Source organism: Pipra filicauda, unplaced genomic scaffold, assembly GCF_003945595.2.
Source record: "Pipra filicauda isolate LSUMZ 115617 unplaced genomic scaffold, ASM394559v2 scaffold83_size3615187_pilon, whole genome shotgun sequence".
NCBI lineage: Eukaryota > Metazoa > Chordata > Aves > Passeriformes > Pipridae > Pipra > Pipra filicauda.
Genome location: NW_024105020.1, coordinates 3,075,074 through 3,095,683, shown reverse-complemented (window position 1 = coordinate 3,095,683; position 20,610 = coordinate 3,075,074). Strand labels below are relative to the sequence as shown.

The 20,610-nt window shown below is 36.9% G+C and overlaps 1 protein-coding gene across 1 annotated transcript in view; it reads right to left on the bottom strand.

Moving 5' to 3' along the window:
* The window catches only part of MGAT4A (alpha-1,3-mannosyl-glycoprotein 4-beta-N-acetylglucosaminyltransferase A), a 78,709-nt gene that overhangs the window by 5,840 nt on the left and 52,259 nt on the right, over positions 1 to 20,610 (bottom strand). The window contains exons 10-15 of the mRNA XM_027718078.2: positions 17,291 to 17,421; positions 16,607 to 16,714; positions 16,019 to 16,212; positions 3,428 to 3,506; positions 1,253 to 1,319; positions 47 to 159 (exon numbers count right to left, since the gene is read on the bottom strand). Coding sequence (XP_027573879.1) covers positions 47 to 159; positions 1,253 to 1,319; positions 3,428 to 3,506; positions 16,019 to 16,212; positions 16,607 to 16,714; positions 17,291 to 17,421 — 692 coding nt within the window. The remainder of the gene's footprint in view (positions 1 to 46; positions 160 to 1,252; positions 1,320 to 3,427; positions 3,507 to 16,018; positions 16,213 to 16,606; positions 16,715 to 17,290; positions 17,422 to 20,610) is intronic.

The following is a 20,610-nucleotide window of genomic DNA, read 5'->3' as shown; positions in this document are numbered from 1 at the left end:
TCTCACATTTGCTGGTTATATTTTTAAATGTTATACCACCTCTTACCTCATTCAGAATTGCCCAAACGGCTGAATTTTGTATTACTGAAAGCCGGAATGACGAAATAGGGTTTAGGCTGGGGTCAACTGTTCCTTCAGCTACACCGTTTTCAAACTTCCCTGCAAAAGAAGCAAAAGTATATCCTCGATTAAGTCCTGTTCAACAAAATAAAGTAAAAAATTTGTGTCCAGAAAAGTGTTTCTGTAGCATCACAGTTCACAGGTGAAACCTACTGACTGGTATCATTCCTGAAATAAAAAAGACAGCGAGCAATTTTGACATCAGATTAAGCTTTGCAGCAGCAAACAATATGAAATGTATCATCAGAGCACACTGATCTGAACAGGATTACATGTAAGAATAAAAGCTTTGAAACTGCCTAAAGGCATTAGCACCTCAAACTCTGTGAAGATTTTGGCACAGGTATTCATTTAATATCATGGAACTAAACATAAAGCCTTTGCCTTATGTGTTTTCAAGGAGGAGTAAAGACAAGGTATATCATTCATACAAAACATATTCCTATTTAATGCATCTTCAATTATATTAGGATGAGTAAGAATCCACTTTAAAAGCCAAGTTAGACTTTACACTCATATACACAACAATTTGATCTCTAAGGAAAAACTGTATTTTATCTTAAAATACCAAATATGCTGGCGGTGTATTTACAGTAATTTATTGAGACAAAAAACGTGCTTTCATTATAACAGGGCTGCCCAACCTATGTCCAGCAACAAATACAATCCATGAGTAAAACTTCTCTTTCTTGACATGTATCCATGCACCTTCCCCAAAAGCCACTTTGCTGTGGAAATGCCAATCTCATCCTATGATGATACAGCTGATTTTCTATAGAGTGAGTTCATATCCAGGCCAAGCACACAGCTCACACCAAGGCACTTTGTGCAGTCACAGAGCAGAAGAGGTGATCTTATACAACCTGGAAATGCCTCTACTATAATCTAGGTGATTAATCCTGGCAGAAAAGTTGAATGTAGCTGCACTTCAACTAAGAGAGTCACAACAGAACTTTGTTTAGTACATCAGTCTCAGAAAAGAAATAGTGAAAACAATATTAAGTAAAGCCTACAAGGTCATGTACCCAAAAATGAGTGATCAAGAATCCGGTTTAGGTTTGTTTTGGTTTTAATGAAAACGTCTTGACCGTTGTAATAGTAAAAATACAGATTTCTTTCTACTGTGACATACCTATCCTGAAGTAACCATCCTCTAAGCGTTTGTCTTTGGTTTCTTTGCTTAATACCAGTTCTTCATTCTAGAATAACAAAGCATGAAAGAGATCATTTGACATATGACTTCACCAGGGAAAGCCAAACGTGTGTACTTTAAGTGCCCTATGTAACTCACATTGTAACTGCCACACAAACACAATACTTAGCAGATACTGGCATACATGGTAGAACAAAAGCAAAGACAGGATCTTGCCTTCTTTTCCTATGGTTGAACAAGAGCAGATTTCTCTCAGGACAAGTGAAACTTATAGCTTAGTTTTTGATCTAAGACTTTGGGTGAGATGAAAAGCCATCAGACCAGTGAGAGAATTATTGCAATTATCACTGCCTCACTGAAAAGGGCAGTTTTTCTTAATAAGTTTTCAGTAAGTTTTTCTTAATAAGCACCAAAAATTAAGTTGTAAAGTAAAGCTTGAAAAACAGGTCGAAAATTACAACCATAATCACATGATCCAATACTGAAAGACCCACTATAAGAATTTCCTAGGAATGAATTAAAAATGCTTGACAAAAAAGGAGATTAAATCCATCAGCTTCTTTTTTTTTTAATTCCTACTTTGCAGGGAAGATGCTGAAGAAGTGGTGGGGATTTTTTTGTGGGTCTGGTTGGTTTTTTTTATTTGGGGGAGTGGGTGTTTTGGTTTTCTTTTGTTGTTGTTGCTGTTACTGTTTGGGAGTTTTGGGCAGTTTTTTGTTATGGGTTGGTTTGGGGCTTTTTTTTTAATTTGTTGCTTGAGTCCTAGACAAATACAGTCTGGGGGCACTCTGGTTTCTAAGGGTTTTTTGTTTTTCTGAATTCTGCTTAAGGAGAACTAGGGTTGAAATACCTGAACGGGCTTCTAGCTCTACTGAAGTCCATCGTGGAGAAACAGGTCCCTCAGGAGTTGCCGTCCTCATACTGGCAACATTTTTTGTTGACACCAATGGCTTAGGAACAGGCCAGATAGAGAATTTTCTGTTTATCTTTTCCACATATTGCATCAATAGCAATAGAAGCTCAGTAGCATTACTTCCTTAAGGGGTGCTCCAGTTTGAGGAACATTTCACAGCCAAGTATAGCCAAAAAAGAGATGCTTGATGCACATTTTTGCTCATTACCTTGTATATTCATGTTGTATCTTGGGCTTAGATGAAGTGAGGGCTGCTGCTGTTTTTGTAGTTAAATGTATTTCCAGGTCTTGAGAAACAAAACCCACAGATCTTATGATATAATATCCCACATGTCATGTTGTATAATTAGAATCAAACTAACAAATTTCTTTTTAGCGGTGGGGGTGGTCATAATTTCCTATTTTTGCTCGCTCCAAGGAAGACAGACTGCAAAAATGGATACGTGAACTCCTCCATAGTTATTTAATTTAAAAAAATAAATAAAAAGTAAGTTAAAAAACAAAGATTCAGAATATGGCAATTTAGGCATAGATGTCAAGATTTCTACGCCAGGTAAATGGGAGAAGATAGAAAAACTTTGCCATTTTAGTACTAAATAAAATGAACTTGTCCAAAGTAATATCTTAATCCTCTCACAGACTTCTGTGATATAAGTGGTTAGCTGTAATATCTCGTTGAAGCAAAAGAACCCATACCATCTGGTGTCAAACAAGAATATACTTTAGATAAAGAAGTGCTCTCCTGTGACAAAACTCTGACTGATTTATGGTGAAAAAAATCAATAATCAGGAGAAAGGTACACATTCCGTTTAAGAACCTATATATTTCAGTATATAGTAAGGTATGGGTGTGTGTAAATTCCTGAATTAAGACTTTTTTACTACGTCAAAAAGCAGATTGAGTTAGGTTTCCCATTTTTAAAAATACATGGGAGAGGGAAGACTGGGGGTTTTTATACTCTAAATAGTAGCAGTGAACTGGACAAAAATGACTTTGTTCACCATCAAATTATCAACAGCACTTGTAGCAGACTGCACTCTGAATGAACATCTGAATAGTTACCATAGTCTTCTATGAACAGATCCAATTAAAAGAAGAAGAATTGTGAGAGCATCAGAGCAAAAAGATCATACACTCAAAACAAGTATTTGTCTCCCTTACTCTTTTAAAAAAGTCAATGAAGTTAAGAGATTTTGCTTTTATCCTCTAATGAAGAAGACAAAAATCAATACATTCATACCTGGAAAGGCAAAACTTCTACAGTCGTGTTTAGAAGTATGTCTCCTGGATGCTCTGGATTGCCACTGTGAAACAAGTACCTATACACGAAAGGGGAAAAATAAAACAGCCTACATACATCAGTCAGAATGAGCTTTGTTACTATTTTACATGCTAATCTTCACATTGCAGGTGTTACAAGGATAAACATAACTTTATAACTGGACCTACGTCAGATGGGGATAAGACAGTTTCACATACTACTGTAATTGAAAGGGCTAAAATTTTTCATTTTTTTAAAGAGTAATTGGAGAGCATTTTACTGAGAAAGGGAGTTTCCATAATCTGATTTTGACAGATTACATTATACAAAGCACCCATCGCTGTAGTCAATATTGCCTGGCACACACTGGTACCACCTACAGAAGCAGGAGCCCTGCCCTCCTTCAGCCTGTCCCCTTCACACGTCATCTTCTCCTTGTACCCACAGGATGAATGCTGCAGATCCATTCTGAACCACTTCTGGGAACTTATCTAAGTCAATATTTTGCCAGGCCAGGGCTTCCCAAGTCCAACTCTCCACCCTGGTTCATTGCAAAATCTCTTTGATGATTGTGCCAGGAATTCCCAACCCATATCCACACCCTCAATGTTACCTGAATTCAAAGTTCTAGTCCAAAGACAGATTTATTTAAACAAACAAACAAACAAACAAACAACTATGTTAAAAGGACTTTTTTTTTTACACCTGTACAAAGTCCCCATAACCCTCATTCAGTTGTGCATTTAATGATTTTTTTAATGGTGCAGAGTAAATATGTTTAAAACTGTATCTAAACCTAATCCCTAAACATCCCTATATCAGCATCAGTCAGTGAAGTGCAAGTTTTCATATTCTAGCTGCCCATTCTCAAAACAGCTTTTGCAGTCCTGTATGTATAGATAATGTTGCAAAACAGACTGTTTAGTTCCCCTTTCTTTATATATAACTCAAACTTCATATTATTCTGAATACGTATTACATAAAAAAGTAACAATATTTTTTACCACTAGGTGGTATCAATGCTTGAAAAATTGTTCATCACTCACCCTTTTTTCTAGTGGACCAGAAAGTTTATTCAGATTACTGTCAGAAACTACCTAGATACTACACCTACTCAGATGCCACTTTTAACAAGCCCATTTTATTTTATTATGTTTAAATGAATATGTAAAAATCTATCAACACATTTCAAATCTTCTTCAGTCAGAACTAAGACTGAGAACCATTTTCAACATTAAACATGTCACCAGCCAGAGACAAAATTAGTTCAGAAATTATCAGTTGATTACAATTACAAACATTAGCTCGATTTGCAATTTATTAAGACATAGTTGAAGATGTAAATTCCAGTTTGTCTTTATCCAGTATGTCTGAAATCAGGTAAATACCTGCCATTAATCCATACTGCATAGCTACAAGACAAGTAGAAAAAACCAGAGCTTTCTGATCCTGACTTAGAAATGTCTGTGACCTGAAAATCATATAAGTACTTGAAGAAAATACAGATACACATAGAACATTTCTTTTATCAATGCTCAGAAAAGAAGGAAAAGCACCCATTGTGATACAAGAAAGCCACATTGATTTCTATTGCACTGGTTTCAGCAGAACTGCACAGCTGAACTGCAAAACAGAACTGGACTGAGTAAGCTTCAGAACTGTATGTGCTTCAAGAAAAATAATTTCCCCACTGCAGTTTAATGTAAAGATCAGTCAATTCTTAAGTATGCAAGCTACATAAAACATCTACAGCTCTTTTGAGAAAAATCTTGTAACTTTTGCTAAACATTAATGATATCCAAAAAACCCCAAAGAATCATCCTTTCTAGGAAGACGCCTTCATTGCACATCTCAATAGCAAGCCAAAGAAAACTCTTGACAAAGCTGACTGGAAAACTAAAAGTATATTCTGCTCTCTTCTGACATAGTAGATATAATTTGCCATTCCTTAGTCTGTCATATATCCTAAGCAAGACTGGGCACTTTTTCTCTTGAAAACACTGAAAATTTTAAGGAGACTTATTTTAAAATGCAAGTGATCAAACACTTCCTATCTCAGGTGTTCCTATCAAATGCTCCACCCAAACCACGGACGCGGTGCTTTTCCTTAGCACTCATTTCTGAGAGGACAAAGAAACTCTCTGTGATCTGCGATCACTGTGTTCTCACTGAACAGTAAGTGACTTGGGATGTCTGGATGGGACATTTTTGGGAAAGTCGGGCAGGGGGGAAGGAGCAGTTGTAAGGGGTTTTTGTTTGTTTGGGGGGGGCTGGGGGAAGGAGTGTTACTTATTTATTTGGGGTTGGTTTGTTTTTCAAAACAACCCTGCGAGCATACAACCACAGCCAATCATTTCTCCTACTGTGCCATCAACTTTGAGACCCAAGCGCAGTTTCCTCCCCTCAGCAGTTGTCACTCCATTGTCACTCACAGGTTGGCACAATGCCAGAACAATTTACAGTGGTAATTAATCAAACCTGATTTCCAGACTTCCCTGTAATCAAACCTGCTTCTTTATTGTTTTCTATAACTATCCATATGCACACACAAATGCAACACATGCATATGTCACATTTTAAATTACGTTTAGGAAGGAAGAGATATTTTTATATCTGAGTCTTGCTTCAACACTTGACAGATAACACCTACTTAAACATAAAAAGATACACAGATTGAAAACAGAAGTATAAATACACATACACAGTCAATTCATATCTATGACATTTTGTTTAGAAATAAAATTTACAAATTAGAAGATTTATATTGAAATAAAATTTAATTTACAAACAAACAGATATTCTACAACTTCTAAAATAAGTGTCGTGAGCTATGCTTTTGTGAAACTTGCTTTCCTGATGGGAGATTTTGCAGTGGAGATTTGCTGGAAATGGGTTGAGAGAGTAAAACCCATTTTGAAACAAATGTCAGTTAAATTTGCCATCCCAAAATCCTTGAATTGGCTTTTAAGGAACCTGTCCTCACCTCCTCAAACCTTTTGGTTTTGCACTCTATATATGCCAAGCCAACTTTTACAAATTTGCTGACATGCTAGATATTTAACTGGACAAGACAGCAATATGGAGTTCCCCCTCCCACGTGGGGGGAAGACATTTGTCCCCTAACTAGTGAGCTGATTTATTTATCTGACACCTCTTAAATAAAACAGACTTTTTGAAAAACCACAGAGATATTCACAGCACATTTGGGGTCTTCATTAAATCCCTAATGTAGAGTAATTCAGCTGATGGTCATAGGATTACAAGGTTGGCTTTTTTTCCTTTTGTTTAATCCTCCATCCACTAATAAGATGTCTGGCCCAGTCCTTTTTCTTTCAAGACAAACACTGGTTTACAGTTTGACTGAATGATCTTAAAGGTCTTTTCCAAGCTACATGATTCTATGATTCTAAGGTTTTCAGATTGTGACAGGTATTTCTCAATAGGGATACTGAAAGACTTGGAAGTAGCTTTACTTTCACCTGCTAAATTACTCTGATACCTGTCCTGGGATTTATATATGACAGTCCATGTAAACAGTGAAAACATGTTTTTTTCCTTCCAAATTAATTGCCATTTTTCTTAGGGTGGAATCATTAAGATTTTCTTTTCTATCTGCTGCTTAAACATAACACCTTGTGAACCATTCCTTCAAATTAAAATTCCGAAAGCCATAGATCTCTAAATATAGTAATTCCAAACAAACACAAATTCACCTAAAGTTAAAAAAAAACCCTACTGTTACCTTACGGAATATTACTTCACTGCTTCTTTAATGACAAAAAAAAATACAAAGATAGGCACAATTGAACATTTTTTATGAAAGTCATCAGAGAAAAGCAACTCTAACTTACTACTAGTAAATGTAGTACCAATGTACCTGAATCTTAGAGAACCTTTTCCTCTGGCAGTGTCTTTTTAGAGTTGCAGGTCAAAGATAATGACTAGCTACTCTAGATATTCAAGCACAGAGACAAACCTCCTCTCTGCATTATGCATTATTAAATGTATGAACTAACTTACATACATTCTGCTCATGACCTCAATGGAGTATAAGAGTAAGAGGATGCTAAACATCAATATCTCATGTAGCATAAAAATTACACAAAATTTCAAGAGCACTGAAGGTTTAAAACAAACAAAAAATACTCCAACTAACAAACAAAATGGAGCAAAGCCAAAGCTACAAAGAAAACTTTCAGTTTTCATATTCAATAACTTGAGTATTTACCCAAGCTGAGGGTTTCACTTGTTGCCGTGGAACTAGATACACATATAAATCACACCGAATAGAGGGGGAAAAAAAAACCCCAACCAATAAGCTGAAACAAATATTCATACACATCCAAACACACAAAGGGAGGGAAGGGCAGAAGCATGATTATCATTAATACACTGACAAAAGTTTAGGTTACTTATCAGGGAAAGATTTTTCACCTAGAGGATGGCTGAATACTGAAGCAGGCTCCTTGGGGAAGTGGTCACAGCACCAAGCCTGACAGAGCTCAAGAAGCATTTGGACAACACTCTCAGGCACATGGTGTGACTCTTGGGGTGTCTCGTGCAAGGCCAGGAGTTGGACTCGATGATCCTGATGGGTCCCTTCCAACTCAGCATATTCTGTCATTCTATGAACTGCTAGGGTACTTTAAAAGCCTACACTCAGATTCGGAACTCCCCCAGTAGTAAGCACGCGGAAGGATTCTCACCTCTTGTAATATCCCCCAGAAGCAGTGTATAAATTAATATAAATATTACTAATCTGCACTGCTAGCTTTAATATTCTTCTCTGAATGGCTAAGCTTTGTCATCACCTGTGCTTTCAAAGAAAAAAAAAATCCCAGCTACACACTCCTCTCTATCCTTCCCCTGTTTTGCTTAGGAAGGGATGTCTCTCTTCTCTTTCTCTCACATCCAAGTATATTTAGGCCAAAAACACTATTATTCTCTTTATTCCCTAATTTGATGTCTTTTAAGCATATAAAAAAAATCTGTCCTTTATATTTTATCTAAACAAATATAAGCGCCAACTATTTCTTAATATATAGAAAGTGTTCTAATTAAAAATTAGAACAGAATACACAGAATAATTTTACCTGTAAATTACGGCAGCTTTATCACAGGAAATAATGTACAAAAATTCTTTGAACAGCACAATTCACATCCACTGACGTTATATTTGGGTTGAAGGAAACAAGTTATCTCACTTGATGCTAAACACAAATATTCAAAGAATCTATTTAATAAGGCAGGTCTTTATGCTCTGTAAACATCAGGAATCAAATCCTCTTCATCACATATCCTCCTTATGTCTCTTTTTAGCAAAATGATGTATTTTAGTATATCCCATTTTCAGAAAGGAAAATAGGTGGGAAGGCAGAGAGGAAATGTTTCCTTCCATGTTTGAGCAAATTATCCATAGCAACATGCAGCATAGCAGTTTTTAATTCTGCACAACATGAATTTCTATAAAAGCAACATTCAGTCAGCAAATTTTTGGCTCTCTACAGATGCCATCATCCACTGCAAGGGTCATTATTCACCAATCCTATCCAGTATTTTTGATCACTAGATGCAAAGGTGGTAAAAGAAAACTAATCTAGCTCCTTTGTGTCACTTTCCCAGAATCCTAATCAGGAAACGTTATTCTACTGTCACTGAGAACTATTTCCTCATTCAAAATACAAACAGAAGATGAATAATTTCCTTCTCCCAAGTTCAATTTATTCTCCTATTCTTTATGCATCTTACAGTCTTTTGAAAAAATTGCTTATACTTCAAAAAAAAGCCTAATTCCTCAGGTCTATATATATACACCTGCCAAGTACTCACCTAGGTAAGCAATGAAGTAGGAGCTTTCTTATCATGTTATAATTCCCAGTTCAGAAAAAAACCTTCAATGATACAAACAAAAATTTTCCCCTGTCAAAAAAAACCACCACCAAAAAACCCCACCCCATTAAGTTCTGTGCAAAGAACTAGCGCACCAAAAGGAGAGAACTTTCTCATGTTTGTCAACAGACCACAAAATAGATTGACCGAAGAGGTGATGGGAGGATTTTGGATAGTGGTCTTAGTCTTTTTTACCCAGCACATATCCAAGAAATTAATTTTCTCATACAACTCTCAAACTCAATCTTTTACCATACCATTTCCTAACCCTATTCAGCTGCGCAGTCGGTAAAGAAGGCATTTAGCTGTGTAGGAAAATCTCATTCCCCAGACTACTTGTGCCTTCTGTTTCCCAGTGAGGACCATGACATCCGCTTTCTTATGCTGCACTGTCTCTCTGGAGTATGCACACATCAAGAATAATAAGAAAGAGTCTTAAATTTTTAATTTTGGGGGTGGTTTGGGTTTTTTTGGTATTTTGTGAATGGGTTTTGTTTGTTTGGATTTTTTGGTGGTGGTGGGTGGTTGGTTGTTGTTTTAGGGGAGGGGCTGTTGTCTGTCTGGAAATCTCTGTTCTTATCCTTTATGAATTTACTAATTTATCCACCACATCAGTTAAAAGGCCATTATGTTCTTTTACAAGGTTATTTCTACTGAATTTTTAATCCAATCAAATGTAGAAAGGTTTTGTTGGGGTTTTGGTTTTAGTATGTGTGTATATATGTGGGTGTATGCACATAAACGTTTTTTACGCCCCCAGCTTAGCTGGGGAAGCACACTTCAGTCAGTTTTCTTAAACATAAGCATTTGCCACCATTTGAGACTGCACTTGGGTATATGACCTCATCACAGGCTGGAAAGATGCAATTATGACATCTCAGAGATTCAAGTCCTTCTGGAAATCAGGTGAAGTATTTTAGAGTATCTCAAGTGGCATTAGACATCTAACATTTAGGCAATAGCATTAAGCCTCCAAGATTTCTGACTAAGAACTGTAAATCCAGAAACACTGCCAAACACACAAATCTTGAATATTATTGCCATTAAGGAGGAAGCAGCATATCCTTGGCTTAGGCAGTTCTTTTATTCTGTCTCTGATCCACATTTTGAGTCTTTTTCCCGTCTCATATGAAGTCCTTGCCTCACTGTTATGGGCAGAGTTCCATGCCTGGAGCAAACAGCATCAGTGGCTGGGAGCCTGCCTGCCAAATCCCTGCTGTCAGTGCATCCATTTGAGGATGTTCAACTCATTAGTACAGGAGCTTATGTAAACACAGAAACTAAAGTCCTCAAATTCTCTTTTATGTACACTAAAAGTATTATCCCACCTGAAATATACTGACAAACACCAAAACATTTTATAAAACAAAGAGATTTTGAAATATTGCCTATCAACTGACACTACCATTAAAAGCTTAATAAAATGAAGATGGTGTTAAATTTTAGTAACACGTATCTTTAGAATCAGAACAAAGATTATTTCTAAATCATATGCTCTGTGTGTGTGCACCTATATGTGGTTCTTGAGCTAGAACTGCCCAGGAAAGGTTTAATGCATGACACTGAAGGGGAGCTTCTACAATGAACAGTGATTATGAACAAAGAACAACTTATACATCAGTCAAGTCACTGTTGTACTAATCTAAAACCAAAACAATTTTGCAGTTCCCTAGGCCTTGAGTGGTTGTTACTGCAAAAGCAAATGATGAGAAAGTTCCACTTACAGTTTTGTAGAGCTGTTAGAAAGTCTGTTTTCCTTTGTAATGCATTTCATCCAGTATTGCTCTACCCACAGGACTTGCATCCCATGGGACGGATACTTACATTTTAGATGCATACATGGCTGACTGCATGTATTTATAACTTTGCTGTACTTAAATAAAAAAGTTCCTTTTATTTTTCACTGCTAGAGAACCTGTTTTAAAAGCTGCATTTATTTTCCTTTACAAAATACCAGGCAAGCATCTGTTACTTTTTATGAAGTAACATTATTTTTCAGCACTGTCACAATAATTTCAAAGCAGACAAAATAATGTATATGTTTAGTTACCAGAAGCTCAACAAGACCCTATTCACACTCAATACATTAATTTTCTAGCTTAGTCAAATACATATTTCTTGCATGACTAACATGACTTGCATGATAATTCTATGTTGTAAGAAGATGCCACAGGAAATACATGTGAGGTTAACATCACGTGTTCCCTGGGATTCTAGGGTCAACAATACAGAAAATTAGATTATTAGTCTCAAATACTGCACATTCAGTATCTATGCCAATAACAGAGCACAGGGTAGTAAATGTAATCTACAAACTGATTTGTCAAAGTATTAAGACTTCACTTTAAAACTGAACTCCAGTCAGCAAGTTTTACCTTATTACCTCATTTTATTAATAATCAATGTGACATTAGGATGACTACCCAGTAAGCTGCTAAGAGGACAACTATGGGGCAACTGTAGAGATAAAAGCAGTACTGGGGGGCGGGGGGGAAATGAAAAAAACCACACCACCACAAACAAAAAACAGATTTCCCCTCCCCTCAAAAAAGGAAACTGCTAATCCTTCTGAAAATATTCCAAGTAACACTACCAAGCAGTGTTGCAGAAAAGTCTAGAGCATAAGTTTCTTGAGGAGTAGCTGAGGGAGCTGGGGTTGTTTAGTCTGGAGAAGAGGAGGCTCAGGGGGGACCTCGTTACTCTGTACAACTACCTGAAAGGAGGAGTGCTGTTCTCTTCTACTGTGCCTGCAGTGAGAGGACCAGGGAAAATGGCCTTAAACTGAGACAGAGGAGATTCAGATTAGGTATCAGAAAAATTTTTTCACCAGAAGAGTGGTTAGGCATTGGAATAAGTTGCCAAGGGAGGTGATGGAGTCACCATCTCTAGAAGTGTTCAAGAGCTGTCTGTATGTGGCACTTGGGAATATGGTTTAGGGTGATTATGGTGCTGCTGGGTTGACGGTTGAACAAGATGATCTTGAAGGCCTCTTCCAACCTTGATGATTTAGTGATTCTGTGAAGCAGTTATATACAAGAAATGATGAGCCTCATATTTTAAAAATATAAAGCAAACTTAGACATATACTAGTGAGGTGAGGCCGAGTTTTGTTTTTTGCTGGTTTTTTTCTTTCCACAGTATAAAATACATACTCGTCCTTTCCTGCAGCTTATTTTATAAAATACAGATCAGCATTTGAAACTCATTCATACTGAAGCAAACCTGAAGCTCTTTTTAAAAATATCCATTCTAATTTTCTATTGCAGACAAGGGTAAACATAATCTAATTATAACAGTCATAGGTTATGCACTTCCAAGGGCTTCCTCCAAGTAATTAGTGCACATGTTCTTTGAACACCATATCTGATTTGTGTCAATCACATCCATAAGGAGGACTCTGAAATTTAGGCACTTAAAAAAGAAATGGCTGTGATGATGATGGACACCACTATCACTTAAGTGCTGCAATGGAACATCTTTCTCAGATGTGTTTTGGCTGGTTCATAAAGAAACTCTTAAATTTAACTCTCAGTTTTAATAATTAAATCTGTGTTTGGAACAGCAGTGTACATACCAAAACAGCAAAGTGGATTTCAATAATTATAGAACAACCTGGAGGGACAGAAATTCAGTATTTCTTATCTTTACAATGTAGGCTATTTTGAGCATTTATCAATTTATTAAAAAAAAAAACAAACTCAAAACAACAAACCAAAAACAAACCATACTTCAACACTGCTGTGCAATTTGCTTTTAAGAAGAAAGTCCTTCAATCTACTTTCATTCTCAAGGATATGCTACTAAAAGAAATGTATGTATTTTCTTACTGCAAAAACCAGAGTGAGACCCTAACATAGTATTAAGGGACATTGGTGTTGTGGCTGGAGATCTTTTGCTTGGAAAAAAACTAAAAAGGTTCAGTGCAAGAGCTTGTTACTAAAATAACTGTTAGAAGATTCCAATTTACACATTCTCCAGGTGTGGTTTAGAACAACGACCACCTATTTGACTGTTCAGTATTCAGCAGGGATCTGCCAACCAGGTCTTGAATAAAATAGCCACACATGTTGCTTTCTGCTCAGTGAAGTGAGCTCAATTCTCATTTTAAGCTATTAAGAGATCCTTGCCAGTGTTATTCCTGACATTATTCTCAGATCTTAAACATAAATATTTAAAGACTTAATGAAAGCTAATTACTGAACTGCAGAAAACTCAAATTCAGTTCAGCAAAACACTTGGCATGGAAAAATAAACTACAGGAACAAGTTAGTGTTCTGTCACAGTGTAACAGACCTGCCATTCATTCAGTCAGAGCTGTGGTCAATATTTCCATTAAAAAACTTCTTCATCAAGAATTTGTTATGGGAGTTACTAAGCAGTTATACCTCAAACTGACTTGGCAGACAAAATTTTCTTTAAATTCCAAGAGCTTTTCTATTACTTAAAAAAACCCAAACAACTTGTTGCATCCTTTCACAGACACAGGATAGCTATAAAAGGTGTATTTTCTACTCTTAATTCCTACTATCAGATGTATTTCCCTACCAGGTAAGTCTTGTAATGTTTGGTCCATTTTCCCTTTTCTGTGTTTCAACCTGCAAGTCACAGTTTTATTTCTGACTGCCTCAGCAAGCATCCTTGAAATATCAGGAAATACCATTGCTCCATTAGACCTTCACCTGCAAAAATCTGCTGCTGCTGCTCAAATTATGTAGACAAACAAAAACAAGCCCCCAACAATTTGAAATTAAAACGTCTGTAGCTCTAATCAGTCACTAACTTCAGAAAGGCAAAATACTGTATTTTTGAGGACACTGTGGCAACAGAAGTTAAAACTCTCAATAAACTTTGAAATGGCTTGTAATGGTGGCTCAAATAACCTTAAACTTAAGTCTGAACAGGTAGCACCATTCTAATTGGTGGATTTGCTTTGAGGAAGCAACAGAACGCAAGATACTTCCCTTCTTCTAAAACTAAAATGCATTTCTTCAATAAATCAAAATAATAGCATAAAAAAAAAATATATAATCCTCTACTGCTAAGACTGTTCTTAACACAGCATGTAGACGTTAACTACCTTAGGTCTAGCTACAATTTTCCAGGGCACAACAATAAACACTATTTTCCCACCTTTTGCACAGATAATTAGTACTCATTCCCCCAGTTCCCTCCATCATTCAGGCAATACGTATCAAAAATTTTTCTCTTCAGACCTGTGCATGTCATTTTTTATAACAGTGCTGACCTATGACACTTGCTAGCAGTGCTTTCCAAAATTGCCATTGAGCATTTGGCTCATCCTAATCCACTCAAGATCAAAATTTGTTGCTTACACTTACCCTATTCAGAACATAGATTCTTTTTTAAATAAACACCACACAAACACAACAAAATGGACAACATTTACCTCGTAACTTTAAAAAGGAAAATGATCAAAAAGAAATCAAAACAAAGTGTTTTTTAAACTATTGGCATAGGATTAAAAAAAATATTTTGCCTTTAATCCAAGGAGGTAGGGCAGTCATATTCCTTAACACATGTATCTTGGAAAGCTAACTGGGAAAGTCTTTTAAAGTACAGAAATCAATTGAAAGAGTAATCGACATCTCAGACAACAAATTTGAGTTTCACAGGTCAGACTAGTTTGGAACAACATAGTAACAAGGAAACTACTGATCCTCACTGTTGCACTAAGCCAAGGTGAAGACTTAGCCTTTGATAATGTACCAAGGCACAGAAGTTGACTAACTGTATTCAGTTCAGGACTGCAAAAAGGGCTCCTTAATACCCAGTTAAATTCATTCAAAGAAACTTTTTCTACAGGGTTATAGGCATTGGCCTAAAAAGAACGCATTAAGTTATGTGAAGTAAGGAGAAAAGGAATCCACTAACATAGCAACACCTAAATAGACATTAAATAAACCATTTATAAGTCTTGGACTACCATGTTGGCAAGACAGTAGCAGCAAAGCAGCAGATCAGTCTCAATAAAACTAAAGGATGACTAATCTCTACAGTGCAAACTCTATTATCCTTAATTAATCTAACTAATAGCTAAAAAGAAGTCACTTTTAGTCCTCTAACAAATCACAGATATTTGTATTTTGAAGGCACCCCCCCCCCTTTTTTTTGTTCAATTTTAATGTTTTTTAAATAGGTCAACTTGGAGTCTTAGCATGGTGACTTTTTTCAAGCCCTAAAGCTACAGCTAAAAAACATGACCCTCCAGAGCTCCCAGCTTTCAGGTCTGGGGACATCGTGATATGCTCCAGCACGATTTCAGAAATGGACAACCAAGGGACTGAAGCCGCAGGGCACAACACACTGTACCACATACCATGCTGTACAATTGCACTGTAATTAGAAGCAGACCAACCAAATACAAGCAGAACCAAATTGGCTTCTTTTAAATTCTCTTATGAAGTGTCAGAGAAGTGCTGGTTTTGCACTGCACTTATCAAAAAAGCTCCAGATTAAATGAACAAAAAAATTAAAAAGCAAGACAAAAGTTACTGTAGTAAAAGATCTGGAGGGAAGACAGTAGTGATCATAGTTTCAGCTGAACTCCAAATGTCCTATGTCATTTCACTTTAGGTTATAATGACAGTCCCAAATTCTATCTTCAAACATTCTTGGCACAAGCAACTTTATATATGAGACCAAAGGCAAATAATTACTAACCTTTCTACATTGACTGGCTTGTCAAATTTAAAAAGAATATAATCTCCAGCAACTGGCGTGACAGCCCAGAAAAAATCTTCCCCTACGTAGGTTTTTTCTAGTGTATGCCCCTGGTAGACTTTTAAAGATGTCGAAACCTCTGCAGGTGGATTCACGTGGATTTTATGCAGTAATGGTTTCAGGAAGTCTTTATCCTAATTGAAAGACAGACAAACATCATGCTGGTCAGATAACCTTGTTTATTATGTTCTTTTCCAAAGTGGCTACACTTAAACATTTGCCTAAAATGGAAAACAAATGCATTACTCATTTTGGGTGCATCAGATCTTGTACAGATTAGTAAGATGAGCATGCCATAAAAGTAAAAAAATGAGAAAAAATATCCCCAACAAAAATCCACATTAGCTGAGACTAGCACTTCTTATACTCAATAGTAACTGGTTAATATCAGATTGAATTCCAACTGGAGCAATATACACTGTGCTTGGAAATGCAAGACAACAAGAAAATGCCTGTTTTCTCAATCATCACAAAGTTTTAAATTTAATTGGCCTGCTGTGGAAAGGAAGGGAAATATTGGCTACTAACTGTGAGTTTCTGGATCTTTCCTGCTAGAGAAGAGTGGAGGCCAACATGCTGGAAAAGAGAAGGCCTGAAGCGTATCCGTAGATTAGATTTCTGTCGATCACAATGTTTCTGAAACAGTGTGGGAAAAAGGGAAGGGTGGAATAAAAAAAAGAATCACATTAGTAAAAACCAACACAAGGTAAGAACCTAGGCCTATTTATCCAGTTGTTCTTGTTTTCATTCCAGAAATCTACCAAGACTGATGTGTAAATATAACACTGTTCAAGGTCCTTGCACAGAACTTGTTTATTCAGTCTTTCAGCAAGGGTGCTACTTGAGAAACGAAGGACCAAAATCCAAAGTTTATTCCCCATTTGGAACCTTCTCGAAGACTGCTATTCAAGCAGTGACATTCTGCAGAGCCTCAGCAGTGGTTACACATGAGTTTATTTTAGCACTGTTACACACAGAAATTAACTAAACTTTTGCTTTTCATACTATTGCACTCATGTCCAAAATCTGAAGCAATAACAGTTATAAGCCTCTGAGAACTATTCTTTTTGAGATAAAAATCTTGGCAGGAAGAAAGACTCCCAGAACATGCAGTAATGGTAACACACGCTATGCTAGTTTCCAGCTCACAAAAACCAACTCATTCACCATCACAAAAACATTTTAAAAGTTTTATAATAAAAACAAACTTACAGCATCTTTCTCAGGGTTACACACTTTCACCCAGAGGATATGGTCCAGGAGCCAATCAATAGGTTTCTCCTTATAAAACATAAATATGAACTCTACAATAAGAGTGATATCTGGAGACTGGAACATTTTACCTGTGGTGACATTAAGAATAACTAGAGTTACTTTAGATTAGAGATAACATTGTCTTTTGAAATCAGATGATAAATTTGTGCCAAGACAAGAAATGCTAGCAATGAACAACCTGAAATCTCAATGTTATTAAAAGTTCAATAACTGTCAACTAAACAAAACAACTATTAGAATAAGAACTTGTAATAGATCTTGGTGCTATCAAAATATTCAAGGTATTCTACAACACAGTTTCCTTAAGAATAGAAATTGTCAGTTTGCAAAAATAGAGAAAGAAGATTTATGGATTGGCATCTCCTATTCCCCATGTCATGTGTAAGCTTCAAGCATCTGAGATGAGGAGCTGTTGCAAGTGTTATCTGCCCAGTCACACAATCTCAGTTTTTGTAGGTACAAAAAGCAGAGATGGAACACCTACCACTAACTTCAGATCCTTCTGTGCAGGAAATCAAAGGGAAAGAAGGAAACTATAGAACATATCCAGAGACAACACAATAGAAGAGAGACAGCCCACAGCAACCAGAGTTTTTTTCGGAAGTGCACAGGCCATCAGCAGGACTTCTGGGTCATAGCACAGTGCCATTCTGAGTGGCACTATGCTAAAAGATTCTTGGGAACCCTGTAAACTGTGAGGCTTAAAGGAGGCCTTTGCAAAAGAAGGAAACTCACTGTTGATGAAGAAAGTCTATTTACTATCAACATGAACAACCACCTATGTGGTTGTGGAATACACTTCTCTGCCAGTACAGATGTCTGAAGAGAAAGGTGGCCAACACACTGGGCTATTGTGTTAAAAAAAGGTACCCTGTATGAAGACAACCAGGACCAAAACAGACTGATGAGTGCTTGTACCAGGGGCTGCACTCAAGCATTGAAACAGGTTGCCAGGGGCCTTAAGTTGCTTAAGTCACCATCCCTGGAGGTATTTAAAAGATGTGTAGATGTGGCACTTGGGGACATGGTTAATTGGTGAATTTGGTAGTGCTGGGTTAACGGTTGGACTTGATGATCTCAGAGGTCTTTTCAACCAAAACAATTCCATGAATGCGTGCCAGCGAAAATTCCAAAGGCAGTTACAGATTTAAAGTCAGATTCAGAAAACATTGCCAGGTTTGCAGATGAAGTCTGCCTCTACTTTGCTAGGCTACAATGGAGAAGGCAAGAAAGACATTGTGTATCAATAAATCTCTTGGGAAGACACCGGCTGAAGTGATTCAGTTCTGCAGATGGTGCTGAGATGTGGGCAGTGCTAGATTAAACAGGGATGGGTTCTTGGGGCATGTGGGCATCAATGGATCAGAGTCCAACAGAAGCTCTTCTCCTATGCACATCTTCTGTCTCTCCACATTTTAGAGTCCTGTACAACAGTACTCAGGTATGAGAAATGTTTTGGGGGTTTTTTCCACTTGTGAGGAGGCCTCCATAGGTTTTCTAAATAACAAGTTCCACAAGTGGTAGAGGTTCTAAAAGTTTCTCCTATTCTTAGAAAAAACAGATGGAGTAGACATTAAGAACAGACTCCCCTCTCAGGTACCCAAACCACTTCCCACACTCATCAGAAAATGGGATTCTGTTCTCATCTACAAGAGGACAAAATTACCTGGAAAGGCCACTAAGGAGCCGTATAGGCTAGTCTGGATGACAAGCAAATAGGGAACAACATTTTATATGAAGCTTAAGAGCTGTCAGCAGTGTAGCACTCTACTTGAGTAGGTGGCTGAGTGGAAGTGAAGAAATGGTGCAAGCAGTCTATCTTACCAAGCCATTAAGGAGGATGTTCGCATTTACACGAACAGAAGAGAGGATATACCTGAAGTATCATCCTGAACCAGAACTACACAAAAATTAAAAAGATATCTAGGCTTTAGTGATTAGGAACATACATTTTCACTGTGACTGTACATGACTATCATTCAGAGCCAGACATTCAGTTACTTCTCTTTCTTTTAGGCCTCACTGAAATCTGTAATTCATAGAAGGCTAACATAAGACAGTACAAGGAGCTGGGAGTTCAAATCTCTGTTGTAACAGGGATGGAACATTTCTCTACCGGAACAGGTGACTTATCCTGGCACATTATACAAAATATCAGAGTAGATACAGAATGCTGGGTTGTTAGCTTACATGTATTAGCAACAACCACATTTTCAAGGGAAAGTAAATTTGCAGCAGCCCCACTGTGTGTGTTCCGACACTACCAGGTATCAGACTCTTACAGGGATTTGCTTAGAGAATGCCAGGATCTTGAATTCCAAGATCCTTCATCTTCTTAAAAAGGGAACAGATACTTAGAAGATCACCTAAAGAGCCTTGCCCTTTCCAGAAAACAAGTCTGATGCGATCTCATTTCTTTATGACTTGTGTGAAATTGGTTAAGAACATAGCCAATGAAAGAATACTTATTATGGAATTCTGAGATGAGTTTGGAGGGGTCTGAGCGAGACTACAACATGATGAAGTTCAACAAATATGGAGGAAGCATCTGACAAAAGTGCCAATTATTTCATACGTTGGAATGATGATTCATAAAGTGACACAGTGGGGTGGAAAAGTAAATGTGGTAAAACAATAAATGACCTGACACTGTTAAATCAAAATTGTTGCTTACAGAAACCTTTAATTTGGCTGTTTATAAAGTCAAAACATTGACATCACTTATAAGTGGTTGCTGCAATGAGGTTCTCAAATAGGTATCTCCACTTGAAAATACACTGTAACTAAAATTTGAAGCTCCCACTACACAAGGGACAACTTCTACTAAAAACTAGGGAAAATTGCAAGGCTTTATTCTTAAAAGACCTAAGAAAGATGTTATGATTTTTATTAGTATATTGTTACTATTTACACATTATGCTGTCATATTGTTAAAAACATTATTTGTGGAAGTAAATATTTAAAAATGGGTAGGAAACAATCATATGATTTGTACAATGTTGTGCAAAATATTCATGCAGAATAACAGCTTTCAGCTTGTCACACATCCAACTAAACAGGCTCCCAATTTTCCTGGTGATTCATCTCTGCCTACTGCTTTCAATGGCATAGGGCAGAAAAATGTGATAAACCCTAATCAAACACCAGCTGAAAAATGGGCCTAATCAGATGTTTTTGTGATGTTTATGGGACTGAAACCATCATTTCTAGATGGCACCTGCTGAGGCAGTCTGTCAGTCACATCTGCTTCCATAGGA